Below are 18,443 nucleotides of genomic sequence, written 5' to 3' on the forward strand. Positions count from 1 at the left end.
AATCAGAGTGCATAGTAATGTTCCAATATGACTCCTGGCCACTGGAATTTGAATTGTACTTAATTTCCACATCATGAAATATCCATCTTCTTTGACATTTTTTTCCTTTTGTAAGTACACAAATACCACAAAACCATTTTTTTGTTAGCTCACAGGACATAAATAAGTGGCAGTGGAGCAGGTCTGATCCATAATCATTCTACCAATTTTGCCTATGTTATTGATAAAGAAACTTAGCTAGGCATACCTGAGTGCTGAAACAGGTGACAGAATCCTGAGTGTCGCAGCACTCCCTAAGGGTTTTCAGGGTTGTCTCCAGCACTTTGCTGAGGAACACTTCTGGAACTTGGGTCCTTCTGCTTAGTTCAAATGTATACCTGGTATCAGGTAGAAGAGGAAAGGATGTTTTTCAAGGCGTGTCTGGGGTCCAGAATCAGAAATGGGACAACTTACTATAGAGGCAGATTGATACTTTGTTTCTGATTTACAGAGGTAGAAGGATACCTTGTTTCTGATCTATAGACACAGACCCAGACCGACACCTTGTTTTTGATCTACAGAGGCAGAATGATACCTTGTTTCTGATTGCCCTGTTGTTTTGCCTAGTTCTTCTGTTTCTCTGTATGGCCAGTGGATCCTTCATCCTATGACCTTCCTGCTTCACTTCCTACCTCAATCTCCCAAATTCTAGGATTACAGGCATCTATTGGCATACCTGGCTTTCCGATTTTTCTCAATTTATTTAATTTTATTTAAAGTATAATTGCATCCTTTCCCCTTCCCTCTCCCTGAAACCTCTCTCGTGTTCCCTCTACTCTCTCTTAAGTTTTATGGTATCTTTGTCTTTAATGATTACTATATCATATATACATGTGTGTGAATAAATATATAAATGGGACCTGCTGAGTCCATTTATTATTGTTTGTACAACTTAATTAAAACATAATTTAAATAAAACCAACTCCCTGTAAACTGACCTTAGATTAGACAATATTTTCATGAAAATGTTTTATTAATGCTTGGTTTAATAACTATAATATCTGTGTATGCATCAGGAAACATAAAAGCATAACATATTACTTTAAGATATATGGAAATGTCCTTTATGTGAATATAATACAAATCTCTTTCATTTTGCTTATCTAGTTACTGCCTATGAATTTATCAGTTCAATCAGTATTTATAAAAAGTACTTTTAATTCTGCCTAAGTTCTGCTTTCTTATCTAGGCAACTGACATTCTAATCACCCTTTTCAGCTTGCTTGTAAATCATTTTTATGTGATGAGTGTGAAGATAGTCATAACATATATAAGATATTGTATATTTTAGATTCTTTTTATTTAGATGAAACAAGATCAAGTCTCACCATTTCTTTCTATTTAATCTATTTTTAAATAGCAGTGGATATCAGTAATATTAAGGAAAGAACCCTCTAAATTTGATGTTTTACCTTGTTATCAAATTGTTATTCTCCAAAAGGTTAATAAACTTTTACTTTTTATTTTTTATTTATGACTTAGAATAGAATATGGGACATAACATAATACATATTGCCAGGATATATATAGGATTCTCTCTTCTCTCTCTCTCTCTCTCTCTCTCCTCTCTCTCATCTCTCCTCTCTCTCTCTCTCTCTCTCTTCTTTCCTCCTCTTCCTCATCCTCCTCCTCTTCCTCCTTCTCCTCTTCCTCTTCTTCCTTTTTTTTGGTTCAGACAAGATTTTTCTGTGTAGCCCTGGCTGTCCTAGAACTTACTCTGTAGACCAGGCTGGTCTTGAACTCACAGAAACCTGCCTGCTTCTGCTTCCCAAGTGGTGGGAATAAAACTGTGACCCACCAATGCCTAGCTTTAGGTGCCTTTTTTACTGGCCACTTCCGCACTAAGTAAGGCAGTGCTGTCATCCTCAACTCAGCTACGAAAAAACCCAAGTCAGAAAGGCTGAGTCTCTTCTGCCAATGCATGCTATTCTCCAGAGGTAGATGGAGGGACCATGGGCTTCTTCTTCCCTATCCAAGTTTAAAGATTGAAGTCATTTCAAGTTAACAAATACTTAAACTCCATAGAAACCATAGAAAGAAATTTGGAAAGAGAGACAGCTTAATTTCCCCCAGTCTAGGCCCCTATAGAGATGCTTTCATTCTGGGGTAACAGAAACAAACTTACTGGTTTATGGCTTGTGTGGTACTCTGACTACAGAGGTCTTTGTTGGTTGGCAACTTGATGGCTGGCAATTGAACTGGTTCAGCGGCTGGCATGAAGTAGGTGCACATAAAAATGTTCATGGGTGTGTTTTCTTTGACAGCACTCTTCAAATTTAGAATTCTTTCTGGATAAGTTTTCACAGATTTTTATTGTGTGTTCAGGCAGCTACAAAGAGAATGGTGGACTGGTGCAGTTAATTTTCTTGTGAGTCTTACTAAAAATAAAACTTAGGCTTTTAAGCTCTGTTGTGATATTTATGAATGTCAGCCTGAATGCTCTTAGGAAACAAATTTATACAGTATTTGGGAAGGGAGTTTGTTAATATGTGAAAGTTCATCACATAAAGTGTAATTTCACCTCTAGTGTGTACGTGTGTTTATGAAAAATTCCATATCAAAACCAGTTTTTTTGTTAATAAGAACAAACAAATAAAATAATTAGGATAAAGAAAATGCTTAACTATATTGCTATGAAGTATGACATTGCTTAAATATTGAAAAGCCAACACAATGCAATAATTGAAGATAGACTATGATGTACCCCAGGCAGTGATGTGATACATACAACTGACAATCCAGTGGCATCTTAGTGAACGTCATGCATCATTCCAGCAAAACATGCGTGCACAGAAGTGCATATTTGTAATGCAAAAAGAATACACGGCTAATGGATCTGTGCTAATGTCAGCAAGACCTTGGCGAATGATCTTTATCTAATGTAATTATCTGAATCTGTGTCTACTTGAGAAAATTATGCAAATTGAGAAAGCAGAAAAAACTTATCAAATTTTAATTTGTTTACAAATTTTAAATACAATATATTTTGATATATTAGACAAAGTATAATAAGAATATTATCAGGCTTGAATAGTGCCATAAGAAGACTTTATGCTATAAATGAATTTTAAATTGTGTTCAATTTAAATACTGTACCAAAAACTGTAATTAAATTAACTGGGTATGAGTAATGGCTACTCTGCACAGCGCAGGGCTTGGGAGTCTGGAAATCTTGTCCTTGTGTGTATGTGGATTTTTTTCATTCGTTGTACAGTCTTAAATTACTGCCCTCCATTAATCTGTTTTCTGATCTGTGAGACAGAGTGGGGAATGTATTTATTGTTTGCAAAGGCATGTGAGGATGTTAGAATAATTTACATTTAAAAAGCAGCTTGAAAGACTGGCAATCAGTTCACGGTCTTTGGTGCAGTATGTGATGATGATGACATGGACCACCTTACCTCTCTCGCCATGCAGTCCTCTGATGTAGACTCACAGCATCTGGACAGGATTTCAGTAAGGTCTTCAGCTATCGGCAGAACATTCTCCAGGGTAGCAGTTGGCACTTTTTGGGCTAGTTTTATAATATTGCTGAAAGTTTGAAATGAATTTATTAGCTAACTTATTCTTATGTTCTGGTTTTCACCATAGACATACGACTGAGAGGACTAATGTAGTCTTCAGCATCACCAGATGGATAGAACATACATGCCATTGACCTGTGCTACATAATAAAGTTATAATATTACAGATTAACCCATCCCCAGTGAAGATTTTCAAAGATTCAGCATTGAGACATAGCTTCTTTTCTGGCCAAATTTTCATGTATGTTAGGCTAAAAGCAGTCTGCAATGCCAGTGCTGTATTGGTGTGAAATCTCGCTGAGTTAAAAGTGATTTTATAAAATCACTTTTAACTCAGCAGTTTTGCCACTATAGAAATGTTTTGTGTATTCTGAATATTACCTCCTTATTATATATAGTTTGCCACTGTTTTACTTAGTTGCCTCTTCCCTTGTTGACTAAATCTTTTGGACAGTAGTTTAAAGTTTGATATAGTTATTTTTGATTTCACCTTTCTTCTGTTTGTACGCAACAGCTAAGGGATCATTGTCAAAGCCAATGCCTCGAAGATTCTACCCTGTTTTCTTTTGAGTCTTATAGTTCTAGATATTATTTATATAATATCTAGAACTATAATATCTTTTGAGTCTTATAGTTCTAGATATATATTTTAATGGTGCATGTAAGGGTCCAGCTTCATTCTTTTGTATGTGGATATCTAGTTCTTAACACTGCTAGAGAAATTATCTTCACTCTGTTGTGCAATCATTTGACCAATGTACTAGTTTAGTCCAAGGCATTCTATTCTGTTCAGGGATCTGTTCATTACTTTTTATGTCAGTATCATAGTAATCTGATTATTGTTGCTTGGTAGTTGTTTCAATCCTCACCCCTACCCTGCTTTTTAGAGTGTTTTATCTATCTGGAATATTTGAAGTCCTTGTAATAACTTATCATTTTCTAGACAATGATGGACTTTGGAATTTGAATGTCCTCCAAATGGCCACATGTTCACTGTTTGAACTCAGGTGACTGTGCTGAAAGCTGGTGGAATCCTTGACAGTTGAGCCTTCCTGGGAAGTCTTTAGGTGTTTTGGAGTTGATTTTTAAAAGGCATAATAGAACCTCCTCCACTTTTTCTTGAGGTGATGGTTTATACTACCATATGCTGCCATCCAGTGTGCCACCAGAGGCCCAAAACAATGCGGTCAACTTGCTATAGACTGAAACCATAAAAGCTATAAAGTAAAATAAACCTTTCTCTGTATTTGTTACAGTAATGGATAGCTAAGTAACAAAAACCTTTTCCTTAAAAAAAAAAACAGTGCCATTGTGGCTTTAAGAAATTGAATTGACTATGTGCATGCTTTAAATACTATAACATTTTATTTCATTTACTGCTCTTAATGTTGACTGGTTTACTTTTTGAGACAATGTCTCACTATGTAGCCCAGACTAGCCTGAAACTCACTATATATCCTAGGGTGGCCTTGAACTTGTGACTACCTTTTTGCCTCAGCCTTCGAGATGCTGGTATTGTAGGTGTGATCACCTCACTTAGCTAGTGTTGCACTGTAATAGATTTAAGTCTTTAAACAGCAAGCATGGCGTGCCTTTCCATTCATTGTATTATTTTGGATTTCTTGGAGTGATGTTTTGTACTTCCATGGAGCCTATTTTTATGGTGTGGCACTGATAGATTTTATGTTTATATCATAGTTGAGATACTTTCTATTCTACAAACACTTAGGGAATCTCGAAACTTCCCTTATTAAAATAGAGCAGCAATATATTTTAAAACTCAATCTTTGTTCACACCAAAAGCTAATCCCTTGGAGTAAAGCCCTAGACAGGAATGCAAATACAACCCATGGTTAATTATGCAAGCATGTATGAAGTATTTGAATATATATGTGATACCCACAAAAAATACATTCTTAGTGAAAAAGGAAATGAAGCCAAAACTAGAGAAAGTGCCCGCGTGTTTGCGTGGTTCGTTAGTAGACTGTGTTCAACAGCTTCTTTCACAGGTGTATTGGGAATACAAAGTAGACTGAAGGAGCAAACGTTTAACCATGAAGATGATATGGAATCTTTACCTCAGCCTTGATTTTTCCTTTCCATATGCAGCATATTGCGAACAGACTCTGTTTGACATAGTGGTGAGAAGTGATAAGTGTTTCATCTGGAGTCTCTAGAAAAGAAAAGGGAGAATCGTGATCAGTAGTCAAAACCAACGGAATAGAATGTGCGTAAACAGCCGAAAGGGATGTTCTAGCTGTTTGACATTTCAAATCAATATGATGATGAGCTCTAGCCACTGTAATGTATTGCTTTCTCCTTAAGGGCAAAGCTCTTTTCCAACCAACAAAACTCAATGAAGGCATTTTGGAAACTTGCTAATTACAAAATACTAATGTCTCCCTTTGTTCAAAAGAAATGGCATTTTAGGAAGGAAAAATAATACGTAACTGTAACAAAGCCTACCTCCTTCAAAAAGCATCTAGTTGGGCTTTCAGAAGTACAGCAGGATCCAACCATAGAGAGATAACTCTTGGTGTAACCGACTAAAAGTGGCAGAGGAGCTTGTCCATAATTGCTGGAATACTCATAGAGAAACCTGGGAGAGAAAAACCCAACTTGTGTTATTTTGTATTTTGTATTTTGATGAAGAAAGAATGCATGCTGTATTGGTGTGTGTGTGTGTGTGTGTGTGTGTGTGTGTGTGTCCGTCCATCCATCCATCTGTCCCAGGGATCTGCCTGCTTTTGCCCTCTCTCAACTAGTGGGTTCTGGGGACCTGAACCCAGGTCCTTATGCTTACCAATAATGAATTATTTTACCCATAGAACTGTTACTCCAGCCCACTAGGTCATAAAAATCACTATGTATTTAAAGAAAGAATAACAATACTGGCAACTACACAATAATATATTTATTTTGAAAAATGGGTTCTTTAATTCCCATGTCTATTTCAAGTGTGAAACCATCTGTTTTTCTTTTCTTTTCTTTTTTACTGTCTTGCTCAGAGAATCACCAGTGTTAGCTTCTTAGTGAGCTTCTTGGTGATATAATGATAGTGGATATAATTAGGGGATTTACTCTCATTTTCTTTTTTTAAATTTTCAATCCTAGATAATTCCCATGTATTACAGGACAAGAGCAATCACTTTGTTTTTTTTTTTTAGCAACACACGTTCCTGAGGCTTTAAAGACATTCTGAGGGCTAGAGAGATGGTTCAGTGGTTAAGAGTGCTTCCTTATTTTCCAGACCTGAGTTCAGTTCCAAGCAACTAAGTCAGGTGGCTCACCTCTTACCCTAGCTTCAGGGGACGTGATGGCCTCTGCAGGTACCAGAAAACACATAAAAATAAGGTATAATTTTTAAAATGATAAAATATATTTGAAAATTTGAGCAAAATGTCTGAAAAGTAACAAAAAAATGGGCATGCCAACTAATATTTATGAAATTATGAATAAATTCAACATTATTGCCCTATATCTTTGCATATTTTTGTCCTTATTTATTTTGATTTGTCTTTTGAAAGTTTCAGCATATAGCTTTGGCTGGCCTGACACTTGCAGCAATCCCCCTGTCTTTGCCTCCGGTGTTCTTTATGAGGTATTGTGGGCATTTGCAATCATGCCCAGCTTCATTTTGGATCATTTTATAACATTCCAATTTGTATGTAAGCAGAGTATAATGTGGCTTCCCATATACATTAGACAATAAAAAGGTCCACATTACATATTAATTTGGTAATATGTGTCATGTTCACAGCTATTTCTGAAGGTGTATAGAAGTGTTTGGGGACATTTATTTCTGTATTTAAAAATGTGCACAGTAGTAAAATTGCTTCCACTACCTCCATGATGCAAGGATTAGTGGCATAAGGCGACTCACCACAGGTACTGCCAGATGTTGGAAAATGAGTCCTATTATAGGAGAGGCTATTGATAATGGGTGAGAGCTGGGGGAAGTGGGTGGGTTCACTTCCCAATATTACTGTTGTACAGCTTTGCATATAAGTATTTCTTTTTTATTGTCATGAGTTATCTTTCCTCATTTATTTGTCTGCCTGTCCTTCCTTTCCATCCCTCTCCTCTTCTGCCCTCCTCTTCCTTCCCCTACCCTGCCCTCTCCTCCCTTACCCCTTCCCCCCTTCTCTCTCTCTCTCCCTCCATCCCTCTCCCTCTCTCTCCTGTTATTTTCAAAAGTTGCACCATGAGGTCTGACTACTTCGGCACTTGCAGTGGTCCCCCTGCCTCTGCCTCCCCAGTGGTAGGCATCTGGGTTGACTTACTATAAAGACCACTTACTGATCAGCAAATCCCTTTGGATCCTTCCTGAATGCCTCACAGATCTCCTCATTTGTTGGTTCCACATAGGTGGGAAATTCCTGTGGCTGGTGACTGAGGGCAGCCATGCAGAGTTTCCGCTCCAGCCCCTCCTTGGTGCAACACTCAGAAGTTCCAGGGTGAACGGGAAAGGGGGCATCACTTTCACAGGACTTAATAGACAGCTCTGAGGTCTGGATGAGAGAAAGGGAAACAAAGGCAAAAAGTAAAGTCAGAAACTTATACAGTATATGTGAATCTCCATTCAGTATAAAACATACCTTCTAATTTAAAAATTCTCAGTAATCACGCTTCCACGCTATGGCTTACAAACATGTGAAGTTGAATAAGTTTGGTCATAGGCAAGTATGCAATCTTGTTTATGTTATCCAATGGCACTCTCCAGACTAGAACATGGTACAACTTTCATGAATAAATAGATGTTGTTTATTGGGCTGTAGCCATTTGGCCTTTATCACATAGTCTGGTATTTCTCAGTGAAGAGATTTTAGCATCTCTGAGGTGGGGAGCACTTGGAGACGGAGACGGTCTGGTCTTGGAGACGGTCTGGTAGTGGCTCTCATCTCATGTCCCATCCACTTTTTACAGTTAGACCACAAGCAAGGAAGGTCTTTCATGGCTTCCGCTCCTCCCCTTGCTAAGTGAGCATCGTCTTACATCACTGGCTTTAGTCAGTTGCAGTTGCTTCTCATCTCAGCAGCATGATTTTAGATTCACCATTACTTATCCAGCATGTAAAAGAGTTAACGCTTACATAGTGGGACAAAGATGGGGATTGGCAGTCTGTCTTCTCCCAACTTTTAGGTCTTTCTTATCCTTGGCAAGAGCTGGGAAGCTAGCAGTCCCTGCCATGTATAGCTCCAGCTCTGCTTCTAGTACTTAATTCTTAATTTAGTTCTTAATTCTTAATCTAGCACTGGGATTAAGAATGTGTGCCACCACACCTGCTTACGTCCAGTTTTTTTTTTTTAAAAGGTTTTTCTTTTCCCTCTTAAAGTTTTTCTTTTAAGGATTCATTTTATGTATACGACTGCTCTATCTGCATGTACTCCTGCATGCCAGAAGAGAGCATCAGACACCATGTGGTTGCTGGGAATTGAACTCAGGACCTCTGGAAGAGCAGCCAGTGTTCTTAACCACTGAGCCATCTCCCCAGCCCCTTAGCTCTGTTACTCTCATTTATGCCAAAGGACAGAACACCACCAAAGTAATTGTAGGGAAGAAATGGGAAGAAATTTGACATTCAAAATAAACTAGTATAAAGGAATAGACATCTTAGAGAAAAAGAAGTAGAAATTTCCATGGAAAACTCACTTTGGTGTTTGTGTTCGAAAAAGTAAAAATGGATATACATTAATTATCCTTTTAAGGTAAATTTTCTAAAGACCTTTCCTAACAGTGAAGGAAAGCAACGTTCTGAATGAGTCTTCCAAACCAACCCACCGTTCCTCATGTTACCTACCTTCCATGACTCAGAAATTAAGAGTTAGGTTTTCTTTGAAAAAAATCACCTCTTTTCAACCAGTTTCTCTTCCATTTTCACTAATTTCTCTTGAAACTACTCTGGGTTTTCCTGTTTTCAATTATCCCAATATGAACATTTCAGTCTGACAAGTGTGAAGTGAGTTTGAAATAAGTGCTGATGAACTTGGTGGTGAATGAAATGATGTAAAAGATAGGCTTCAGGGGAGCACATATACCAGTCAATGGGCAAACACAGTCACCATACAGAATTTATTATAATAATGGTGTTGAACAGACACTAATCTTTCTGTGGGGGCCTTTAAACCCCATCCACCTATTTGTATGTACACTGATGACTTCATTAGTAAAGGTCTGTCTCCTTATTTCCACCTTTATCTGTTACCGTCTGTACACTGAATTCTAATCTTCAGGTTTTCAATTTTTAAATAAATGCTATAGGAGAGAAAACACATGCAAACATACAAGTATGCACACAATACATGGTTTTTCTTTTTTTGTATTTTTTCATTTTTATTGATTATTTTATTTATTGACATTTCAAATGTTACCCCCTTCCCAGTTTCCCCTCCTCCCCCTGCCTCTATGAGGGTGCTCCCTCAGCCATCCACCTACTCCTGCCTCAGTGCCCTAGCATTCCCCTACCCTGGGTCATTGAGCCTTCACAGGACCAAGGGCCTCCCCTCCTAATTGATGCCAGATAAGGCCATCCTCTGCTACATATCCAGCTGGAGCCATGGGTCCCCTCCATGTGTACTCTTTGGTTGGTGGTTTAGTCCCTGGAAACTTTGGAGGATCTGGTTGGTTGATATTGTTGTTCAGTCTATGGGGTTGCACAGAGGAAAAGTTCCTGAACAGAACACCAACGGCTTCTGCTCTAAGATCAAGAATTGACAAATGGGACCTCATAAAATTGCAAATCTTCTGTAAGGCAAAGGACACTGTCAATAGGACAAAATGGCAACCCACAGATTGGGAAAAGATCTTTACCAACACTACATCTGATAGAGGGCAAACATCCAAAATGTACAAAGAACTCAAGAAGTTAGGCTCCAGAGAACCAAATAACCCTATTAAAAATGGGGTATGGAGCTAAACAGAATCCACAATTGAAGAATTTCAAATGGTTTTTCTTTATACTCAGAAATACACACACCCACAAATGTGTGTGTGTGTGTGTGTGTGTGTGTGTGTAGCAGTATTTGAGTCACCCAAATGATTCAAGGCCAATGTTTAGTGATTCTGTGGCTATTAGTCAAAACGCTATAGTGGTAATAAAAATGTAAGCAGCATTGTAGACTACATAGCATACATTAAGATTATTTTAAGAGGTTCATGAGTATGTATTTATGAGATTCAAATTTACAGTGATTTAAAAGTCTATTTGTTTATTTATTCTTTTTCTCACATACTACATCACAACCACAGTTTTCCCTCCCTCCACCTCCTCTCCTTCCCACCCCCAATCTATTCCTCTTCCTTTCCCTTCCGAAAAGAGATGGCTTCCCAGGCATATCAACCAAACATGGCATATCAGGTTATAATAAGACTATGCACTTTCCCTCATATTAAGGCTGGATGAGGCAACCCAGTAGGAGGAAAAGTGTCCCAAAAGCAAACAAAAGGGAAAGAGATAGCCCCCACTCACACTGTTATAGTTCCCACAAGAAGACCAAGCTACACAACCATAACTTACATGAAGAGGATCTTGCTCAGTCCCATGCAGGCTCCCTGATTGTCAGTTCAGTCTCTATGAGCCCCTCTGAATCTGGGTCAGTTGATTCTGTGGGTTTCTTTTGGTATCTTTGACCCCTCTGGCTCTTACAATGTGTCTCCCCTCTTCTGCAGGTTTCCCCAAGCTCTGCCTAATGTTTGGCTGTGGGTCTCTGTATCTATTTCCATCAGCTGTTGGGTGAAGCCTCTCTGATGATAGCTGTACTAGGTACCAATCTATGAGTATAACTCTAAAGGTTTTCTAGAGACCAACCTGGATGTAAATCTGACACACACTCCTCGTTATCGGCGTTTATTTAGTAAATTGTTAAGTTACCTTATCCCAGTTATTTTCTCTTGAAACTTGTAGTGACACTGAGTAAAAGAAACAGTACTAAAATAAGTGTGAACACTGAAAATAATAGTCTTTATTTTTCATTGCAACTGTGTTGGGAGCTGACTTTAAGCAGAAAGCAGCTAGATCAACTTTGCAGCCATCTGGAACCATATACCCTGATGAAAGACTTGGTTTTCAAAAGCCTATAACAGCTGAAGCACACTCTGATAAGTATATTGTTTATCCCACATAGCTTGTTTTGCTGTTTAGTGACCTCAGCTGTATGGTGTACGTGGTAAAATGTTTTCACCTGTGTTCTCTTGTTTGTGCTTATAAATACCCAGGATTTCCTTGTAAGAGTGTGGTGTAGTAGTGGAGTAGGGTGGTATAGTGTGTGGTGTAGTAGAGTAGGAATTGTGTGTGTTGAAGACAGTAAAGGAGACTTGACTACAGATCCTCTGGGTTGTTTTCCATTCTTCGAGTTTCTCTCCCTTCTTCCCCCACTCTCTCTCTCTTGCTAGAACCCGATCTGTGGACATAGCAGGCCGCAACACAACTGGAAATAGGTGGCTTGGTATCTGGAGTGTCTTGAAAATATGACATAAAAGCCTATGGCAGTTCCCTTCCCTGGTCCACAATAGAGGCAGACAGAGAGACAGAGAGACAAGCAGACAGACAGACAGACGTATACACACTTACTCTGGTGTCGTAGCAGTTGGGGTCAGCCCCCTCAGCACAGCACTCCTCAGTCAAGGTGACAACTTCCTTCACAAGCTGGCTGACCTGCTCAAATGTGCTACTGGGAAACTTCCTGCTGTATAGGATTAGTGATCTGAGGGAGAAAAAAATGTGATATTAATTGAAGTTGAATTGTTTTTTTTTCTTTTGGCATTTTGACTTGTGCCAAAATAGTATATCTATTTAACTTTTAAATAAAAAGATTTTATACATTAACTTTTTTATTTGTCTAAAGGTGAGAATATGAGGTTATATGTAAAGCATTTGTTCTATGAAAAATTATCTTATATACAGTTGTGGTTTGAAAGAAAATACCCCCCCCCATACATGTCTGCCTGCACTCTGCCACGTTTTTCACCATGATGATAATGGGCTAGATCTCTGAATCTGTAAGCCAGGGCCAATTAACTGTTTTCCTGTAAAAGAATTGTGATTGTGCTCTTTCTTTATAGCAATAGTAACCGTAAGTAAGACAACGGTAAAATACTGGATTTATATTTCCCATCAAAACAGCCTGGAGTGTGTTTTGAACTTCACCCAAAGAATATATTCTGTAGGCCATTGCTTGTGTATTCCAGAGTCCTAAAATGGTCAGATCTAATTTGCCTCAGAAACCTTCATTTACGTTCTATTGCAAACTCAATCATTCAATTTACCTGTGATAGTTTCTTAGACCACAGTAACCATAGCTCTGGCATCTCTGGCTGACCTCTCCCTGCTTGACCTGTTGGTCCACAGCGGCCCAACGATCTTCCCTCAGCTCAGCACCCATTTCAGCATTCTAGACAGAATGGAAGTTAGCTTGTGCTTGGTATATCTAAGGTCATGTACCCAAGAGAATTTCATGGACACTGCAACTTACAAAGATCTGAAGTCATCTTTCCCCAGCATGGCGAGTTCCTTGCAAACTTTATCCTTCTCATAGTCTCGGCCTGGAAAGCAGATATAAAAAATAACCATCTTTTTTTTTCTTTTATTGAACATTAAATATAATATTTCATATATATGTGTACATATACATATATACATATATGCATTATATGTATATGTAATATTTCTGTTCAACATGACCTGTGGTAAAGGCATTTCTTAATATCTGTGTAGTTTTCATTTTGAGTTGTCTTTTCACCTATTTCCTTGTAATAAGCCTCAATTTTGTGATTTTTCTATTAACTTCAACTGTGTAACAAGAACAAAAGGTAGAAAGACTAAAGAAACACTAAGCATAAAAGTCAAAAGTTACATGTCAGTGAGTCAGAGTCACCCACAGGAAAACCATTCCCTTTGGCCCTTCTGTATAGAATGCTGCAGGGGGTTGTTCCTCCACTCTCCCTCCTTCCCCGTCTTCCTTCTCTCTTCCTCCTTCCCCTTCTCCTTTCTCTCTCTTTCTTCTCTCATTCCCTTTTGTTGTCTGTTTTATCCACACCTTCAACAAGTCAAAGGAAAAAAGTAAAGAAAGAAGCTTCTGGACTCCAAGATGAGTTTGCAGCTACAATAAGATTGAACTTGGAAGAGGTCAGTAATTCTGAGAGCTGCTGCCGGGCTCTGTCTGCGGTTACCCCAGATTCCTAAGGAATCGAGCTAGAGAGATGGCTGGTCTAAGGTAGCGGGAATACTTCTTTGATCTTCAAGGGTAGTGAGGGTAGCTTCACAATCATTCATCCTTGTTAGGTTTCCTTTAGGGTTTGGGATATAGACTTTAGAAATCTAAATGCACGGGGGGGGGGGGGGGGGTAGGGGGGGTCAGATTTGGTTCAGTTCTTAAGGAACAAAGAAGATAGCTGTGGCTGGGAACTCACTGGCCTGCATATCTGATTCCAATCATTAAGAGAACAAGCTAACCTGGAGACATGTTTTATATCCCGCCCAGAGCAGCAATAAGAACGACAAAGACAAAGCCACAGGGCTTTCTGGAAGGAGTGGGCAGGCAACCGTGAGTCACCTCAGGGCAGAGTGAGAGGATTTGAATGATCAGTCCCCAAAAATAGAGAGCATTCGTTATATGCCAGGCGGTGTGAACATTTCTAGGGATGATTGAACAATGTTTTAAAAGGAATTAAAGAAGCCGGCTCAGGAGTGCGGACTTTTAATCTACACACTCGGAGACGAAGGAAGTGAGTTTTTCGAGGACGGGATGGTCCACAAGGGCTCCAGTCCGTTGGGGGATCCTGCTCATAGAAAAAAAAAAAAAAAAAAAAAAAAAAAAAAAAAAAAAAAAAAAAAAACAGAAAAAAGGAAAGGAAGAAGAGAAGAGATAATCAAAACCAATCGAAATACAGCAAACAAAAGTAAAGGATACATATTGGCTCACAACACATCTCTGCAAACCGTCAGGGTTTCTCTGCTGCTGAACTCTCTTGGTTAAGGTCTTCCTGTGGTTACTCCCTAAGATACTAGACATGCTTTATATAATGGGGAAGGGGAAAAGGCAACCGGAGAAAAAAAAAAATAAGGCGGGGGCAAGATTGGTAAGAGGTTCATTTTTTTTTCCTGTCCACTTGGACTGACTGGGAAAGCAGCTTCAACATCAATGAACTTCTGGCCTGAGTTTTAAATCAGCAGATGCCTCGTAGGCTGCACACATGTCTGGGTTCAGGGGAGAAGTACAGCAGGACATTTTTTTTTTGAGAATGAAAAGAGCGAGTTGTGACGTGGTCTAAAAGAAGGCCATAGAGCAACAGGCGTAAGTTCATAGTTCATGCTGCACAGTTTTTGTCTTCTGTGTTTAATAAGACTCTGTTCTGCACACATCTCTGGAAGGCGAGACTCCTGAAAGCCTGTCTGTGAGTCCTTCTGTGACTCATCATTTATTTGAAAAATAAGTCCAGAGGAAAAACGCGAGCCTAATAGATTGGGAAAACTGTGCACACTCTTTACCTCTCCTACATCTTGACAGAGGCCTAATATCCAATATATACAAAGAACTCAAGAAATTAGAAGATCCAGTAACAACCAAATACCCTATTAAAATGGGGTACAGGAGCTTAAACAAAGACTTTCTCAAACTGAGGAAGATATCGAATGTCAGAGAAGCACCTAAAGAAATGTTCGAACATCTTTAGGTCATCAGGGAAATGCAAACCAAAACAAACCTGAACATACCCATCATACCCAAAGGCAGACTGGCTAAGATCAAAACTCAGGTGATAGATAGAAAATGCTGGCGAGGATGTGGAGAAAGAGGAACATTCCTCCATTGTTTGGTGGGATTGCAAGCTGGTACAACCACTCTGGAAGTCAGCAGTCTGTGGCGGTTCCCTCAGAAAATTGGACATAGCATTACCTGAGGACTCAGCTATAACACTCCTGGACATATACCACAAAGATGCTCCAACATATAACAGACATATGCTCCACTATGTGTCAGAGCAGCCTTATTTTTATAATAGCCAAAGGTCCTGAAAGAAACCCAGATGTCCTTCAACAAGAGGAATGAAACACAAAACCGTGATACATTTATACATGGAGTATTACATCACTATTAAAAACAATGAATTCAAAGAAATTCTTAGGTAAATAGATGGAACTAGAAAATATCATCCTGAATGAGGTAACCCAATCACAAAAGAACATACATGGTATTTACTCACTGATTATTGGATATTAATTAGCCCAAAAGCTTGAAATACCCAAGATTCAACTCACAGACCACATGAAGCTCATGAAGAAGGAAGACCAAGTGTGGGTGCTTCAGTTCTTCTTAGAAGGAGTAACAAAATACTCAAGGGAGCAAATATGGAGACAAAGCATGGGACAGAAACTGAAGGAGGGGCCGTCTGGAGACCATTCCACATGGGTATCTATCCCATGTGCAGTCCACCAAAGGTAGATGCTGATATGTGGATGTCAGGAAGTGCAATGCTGACAGGAGCCTGATATAGCTGTCTCCTTGGAGGTCTGCCAGAGCCTAACATATTCAGAGGCAGATGCTCACAGTTAACCATTGAACTGATCAAGGGGTTCCCAATGGAGGAGTTAGAAGACTGAAGGAGCTGAAAGGGATTGCAGCCCTACGAGGAGAGCAACAATACCAACCAACCAGAGCTCAGAGGGACTAAACCACCAGCCTGGGAGCAAGCATAGGAAGGGACCCCATGACTCCAGCTGTATATGTAGGGGGAGGATGGCCTTGTCGGGCATAGGTGGGAGAAGGAGATCCTTGTCCCCATGAAGGCTGGACCCTGTCTGTGGGGGAATTAGAGGGTGGGGAGGTGGGAGTGGAGGGGTAGGTGGGGCACATCCTCATAGAAGCAGAAGGAGGGGGGATGGGATAGGGAGCTCCTGGGCATGGGGGGGGATGGGGTAAGGGGATAACATCTAAATTGTAAATAAAAATATCCAATTAAAAGAATAAGTCCCAGGAAATTTCTCAGTACTCTAGATATTCCAACTTGAATAGTTGTTAACAAATATAAGAAATGGCCTTGACTCTGTTCTAAAAGCCATAAGTGATTTATCCATTCGGTTTAAAGTACGAGGGAAATCATCTTAGAAGTTAGGTGGCCTCCCCTCTATCTTCTTTAATAGTCAATGTTCTGGTTAAACTGGAAGAAGCTTGGGAGGAAATGTTTGTAGTGTTTATTTGTATGTGTGTCCTGTGCCTGTGTGTGTGTGCATGTGTAGTGTGTGGGTGTGGTTTTTTTGCGTTGTGTGTTGTGCATGTGTGCACGTGTGTGTGAATGTATGTATATGTGCATGTGTGTGTGCATATGCATGCGTGTCTGTGTGTGTGTGCATGCGTGTGTGTGTTTGGTTAAAATGGCACTGATGATGGATGGATATAAATTTTGGGAGTTTATATGTATGTGTTTAAAGTTATTTTTAATATTAATAAATTTGTAAGGAAAATAACCTGCATAACCTGTGGCACTATACATTTTCCAGATGGACAATATGAAATAGGTCAATCAATTTAGTAAGAAAGGTCAGAAAGGTCAAAGGTGAAAGATGTTAAAACCTTCTTCTTCAGGACAGGCAGGGTCTTTCTACATAGTCCAGACTGGCTTCAACTCCACAGTGTTTCTGCCAGTTAAGCTATTTTATAATGAGAGGCAAAGTCACATCTATCAAAATTTTACTTATTATATATAAGAATCCATAGGTTTCTGTTTGATGTTAAATCCTGAAAACGGAGAAAAGGGGGTGGGAAGGTAAAGCCAGTGGTCAGTGGAATGCAGCAGACCCCCAGCATGCAACCTCTACTCTGGCTGAGGACCTGCACACAGTCCACTGTCTGAAAGCTGGATGTTGTGACAAGTCAGAAAGGTTAAAGCAATGTAGACTATGCCTGTTGATCATCAGTCGTACCTAGTCGGTGGGTCTGAAAGAGTACACTGCAGAACTGTCATGTGGGGAAGAGCTACACTTCCAGATACCAGCATGTTTGTTTGTTTATTTATTTATTTATTTATTTCTAAGTAGGAAGAATGGCTGGTGGTTGTATGGCAGCATGAATCTAACCAGTCTGAACACTTGATTCTAACACAGCTCTTGAATAACTGAGAGGAAGACATTTTGAAGAAACAAGTTTGTTTAGTCACTGGAAATATTGCCATGGCTTTGAATAATCATGTGTACTTGAGGTCCCATATTTAGCACAAGTTCTTTATGATCTCTTCCCAGAGATGAGGAATTTTTCCCATGTGCAAATTGTAAATTTGAAAACATTACCCTGAACCCCTGATATTAAAAAGTCACAAAATAGCTGTTTAAAAAATAGTTTTCCAAAAGAATATTATTCACATCAAGTGTAAACTGTTTTAATATCTCCCACGAGAATGCTGATGTAAGTAAGCATGCATAGTAACTCGTCCCAATAGTTTTGAGCAAAGCATATACTTGTTTGCACACGTGTCTTATATGTCATAGGAATTGTATTGATTTAGTTAGGGAGTGTACTGCTGAGAGAAAAGTGATATGAGACTGTGTGAGACTTGAGGTCATTTTGGAACGTTCTTTGCTGGTGTGTTTAGCCTTGGTCAGGAGAGGATGTAAATGAAGTCTCAAAGGGTGGTAGCAGCATACCATTAAGGTAGAAAGTATAATAACGTATATAGTAGATATATATACAAAGCACACAGAGATAGACCACAGAGGAAGGCATTACGGTGACCCTTCAGATGTATGGCCTTGGATGTATTTTTGATAAAATTAATTTATTATTTTATATAGGCAACAGTATCTTGTTTCAATAGTTAGATGTGTCAATCCTGTCCCTCTATGCACAAAAACTGAGTAAATTAATGAAGAAATTGACTTGTAATATAATTATT

At 39.1% G+C, this 18,443-nt stretch overlaps 1 protein-coding gene across 1 annotated transcript in view; it reads right to left on the reverse strand.

Moving 5' to 3' along the window:
• Nucleotides 1-13,175, reverse strand: part of Gc (GC vitamin D binding protein) — a 24,471-nt gene extending 11,296 nt beyond the window's left edge. The window contains 9 exon segments of the mRNA XM_034508236.2: nucleotides 248-377; nucleotides 2,165-2,295; nucleotides 2,297-2,368; nucleotides 3,441-3,570; nucleotides 5,642-5,736; nucleotides 6,030-6,162; nucleotides 7,863-8,074; nucleotides 12,133-12,265; nucleotides 13,034-13,175. Of these exon segments, the coding sequence (XP_034364127.2) occupies nucleotides 248-377; nucleotides 2,165-2,295; nucleotides 2,297-2,368; nucleotides 3,441-3,570; nucleotides 5,642-5,736; nucleotides 6,030-6,162; nucleotides 7,863-8,074; nucleotides 12,133-12,265; nucleotides 13,034-13,155 (1,158 nt within the window). The 5' untranslated portion in view covers nucleotides 13,156-13,175.
• Nucleotides 13,176-18,443: the final 5,268 nt, after the last annotated feature.

The sequence above is a fragment of the Arvicanthis niloticus genome, chromosome 7 (genome assembly GCF_011762505.2).
Source record: "Arvicanthis niloticus isolate mArvNil1 chromosome 7, mArvNil1.pat.X, whole genome shotgun sequence".
NCBI lineage: Eukaryota > Metazoa > Chordata > Mammalia > Rodentia > Muridae > Arvicanthis > Arvicanthis niloticus.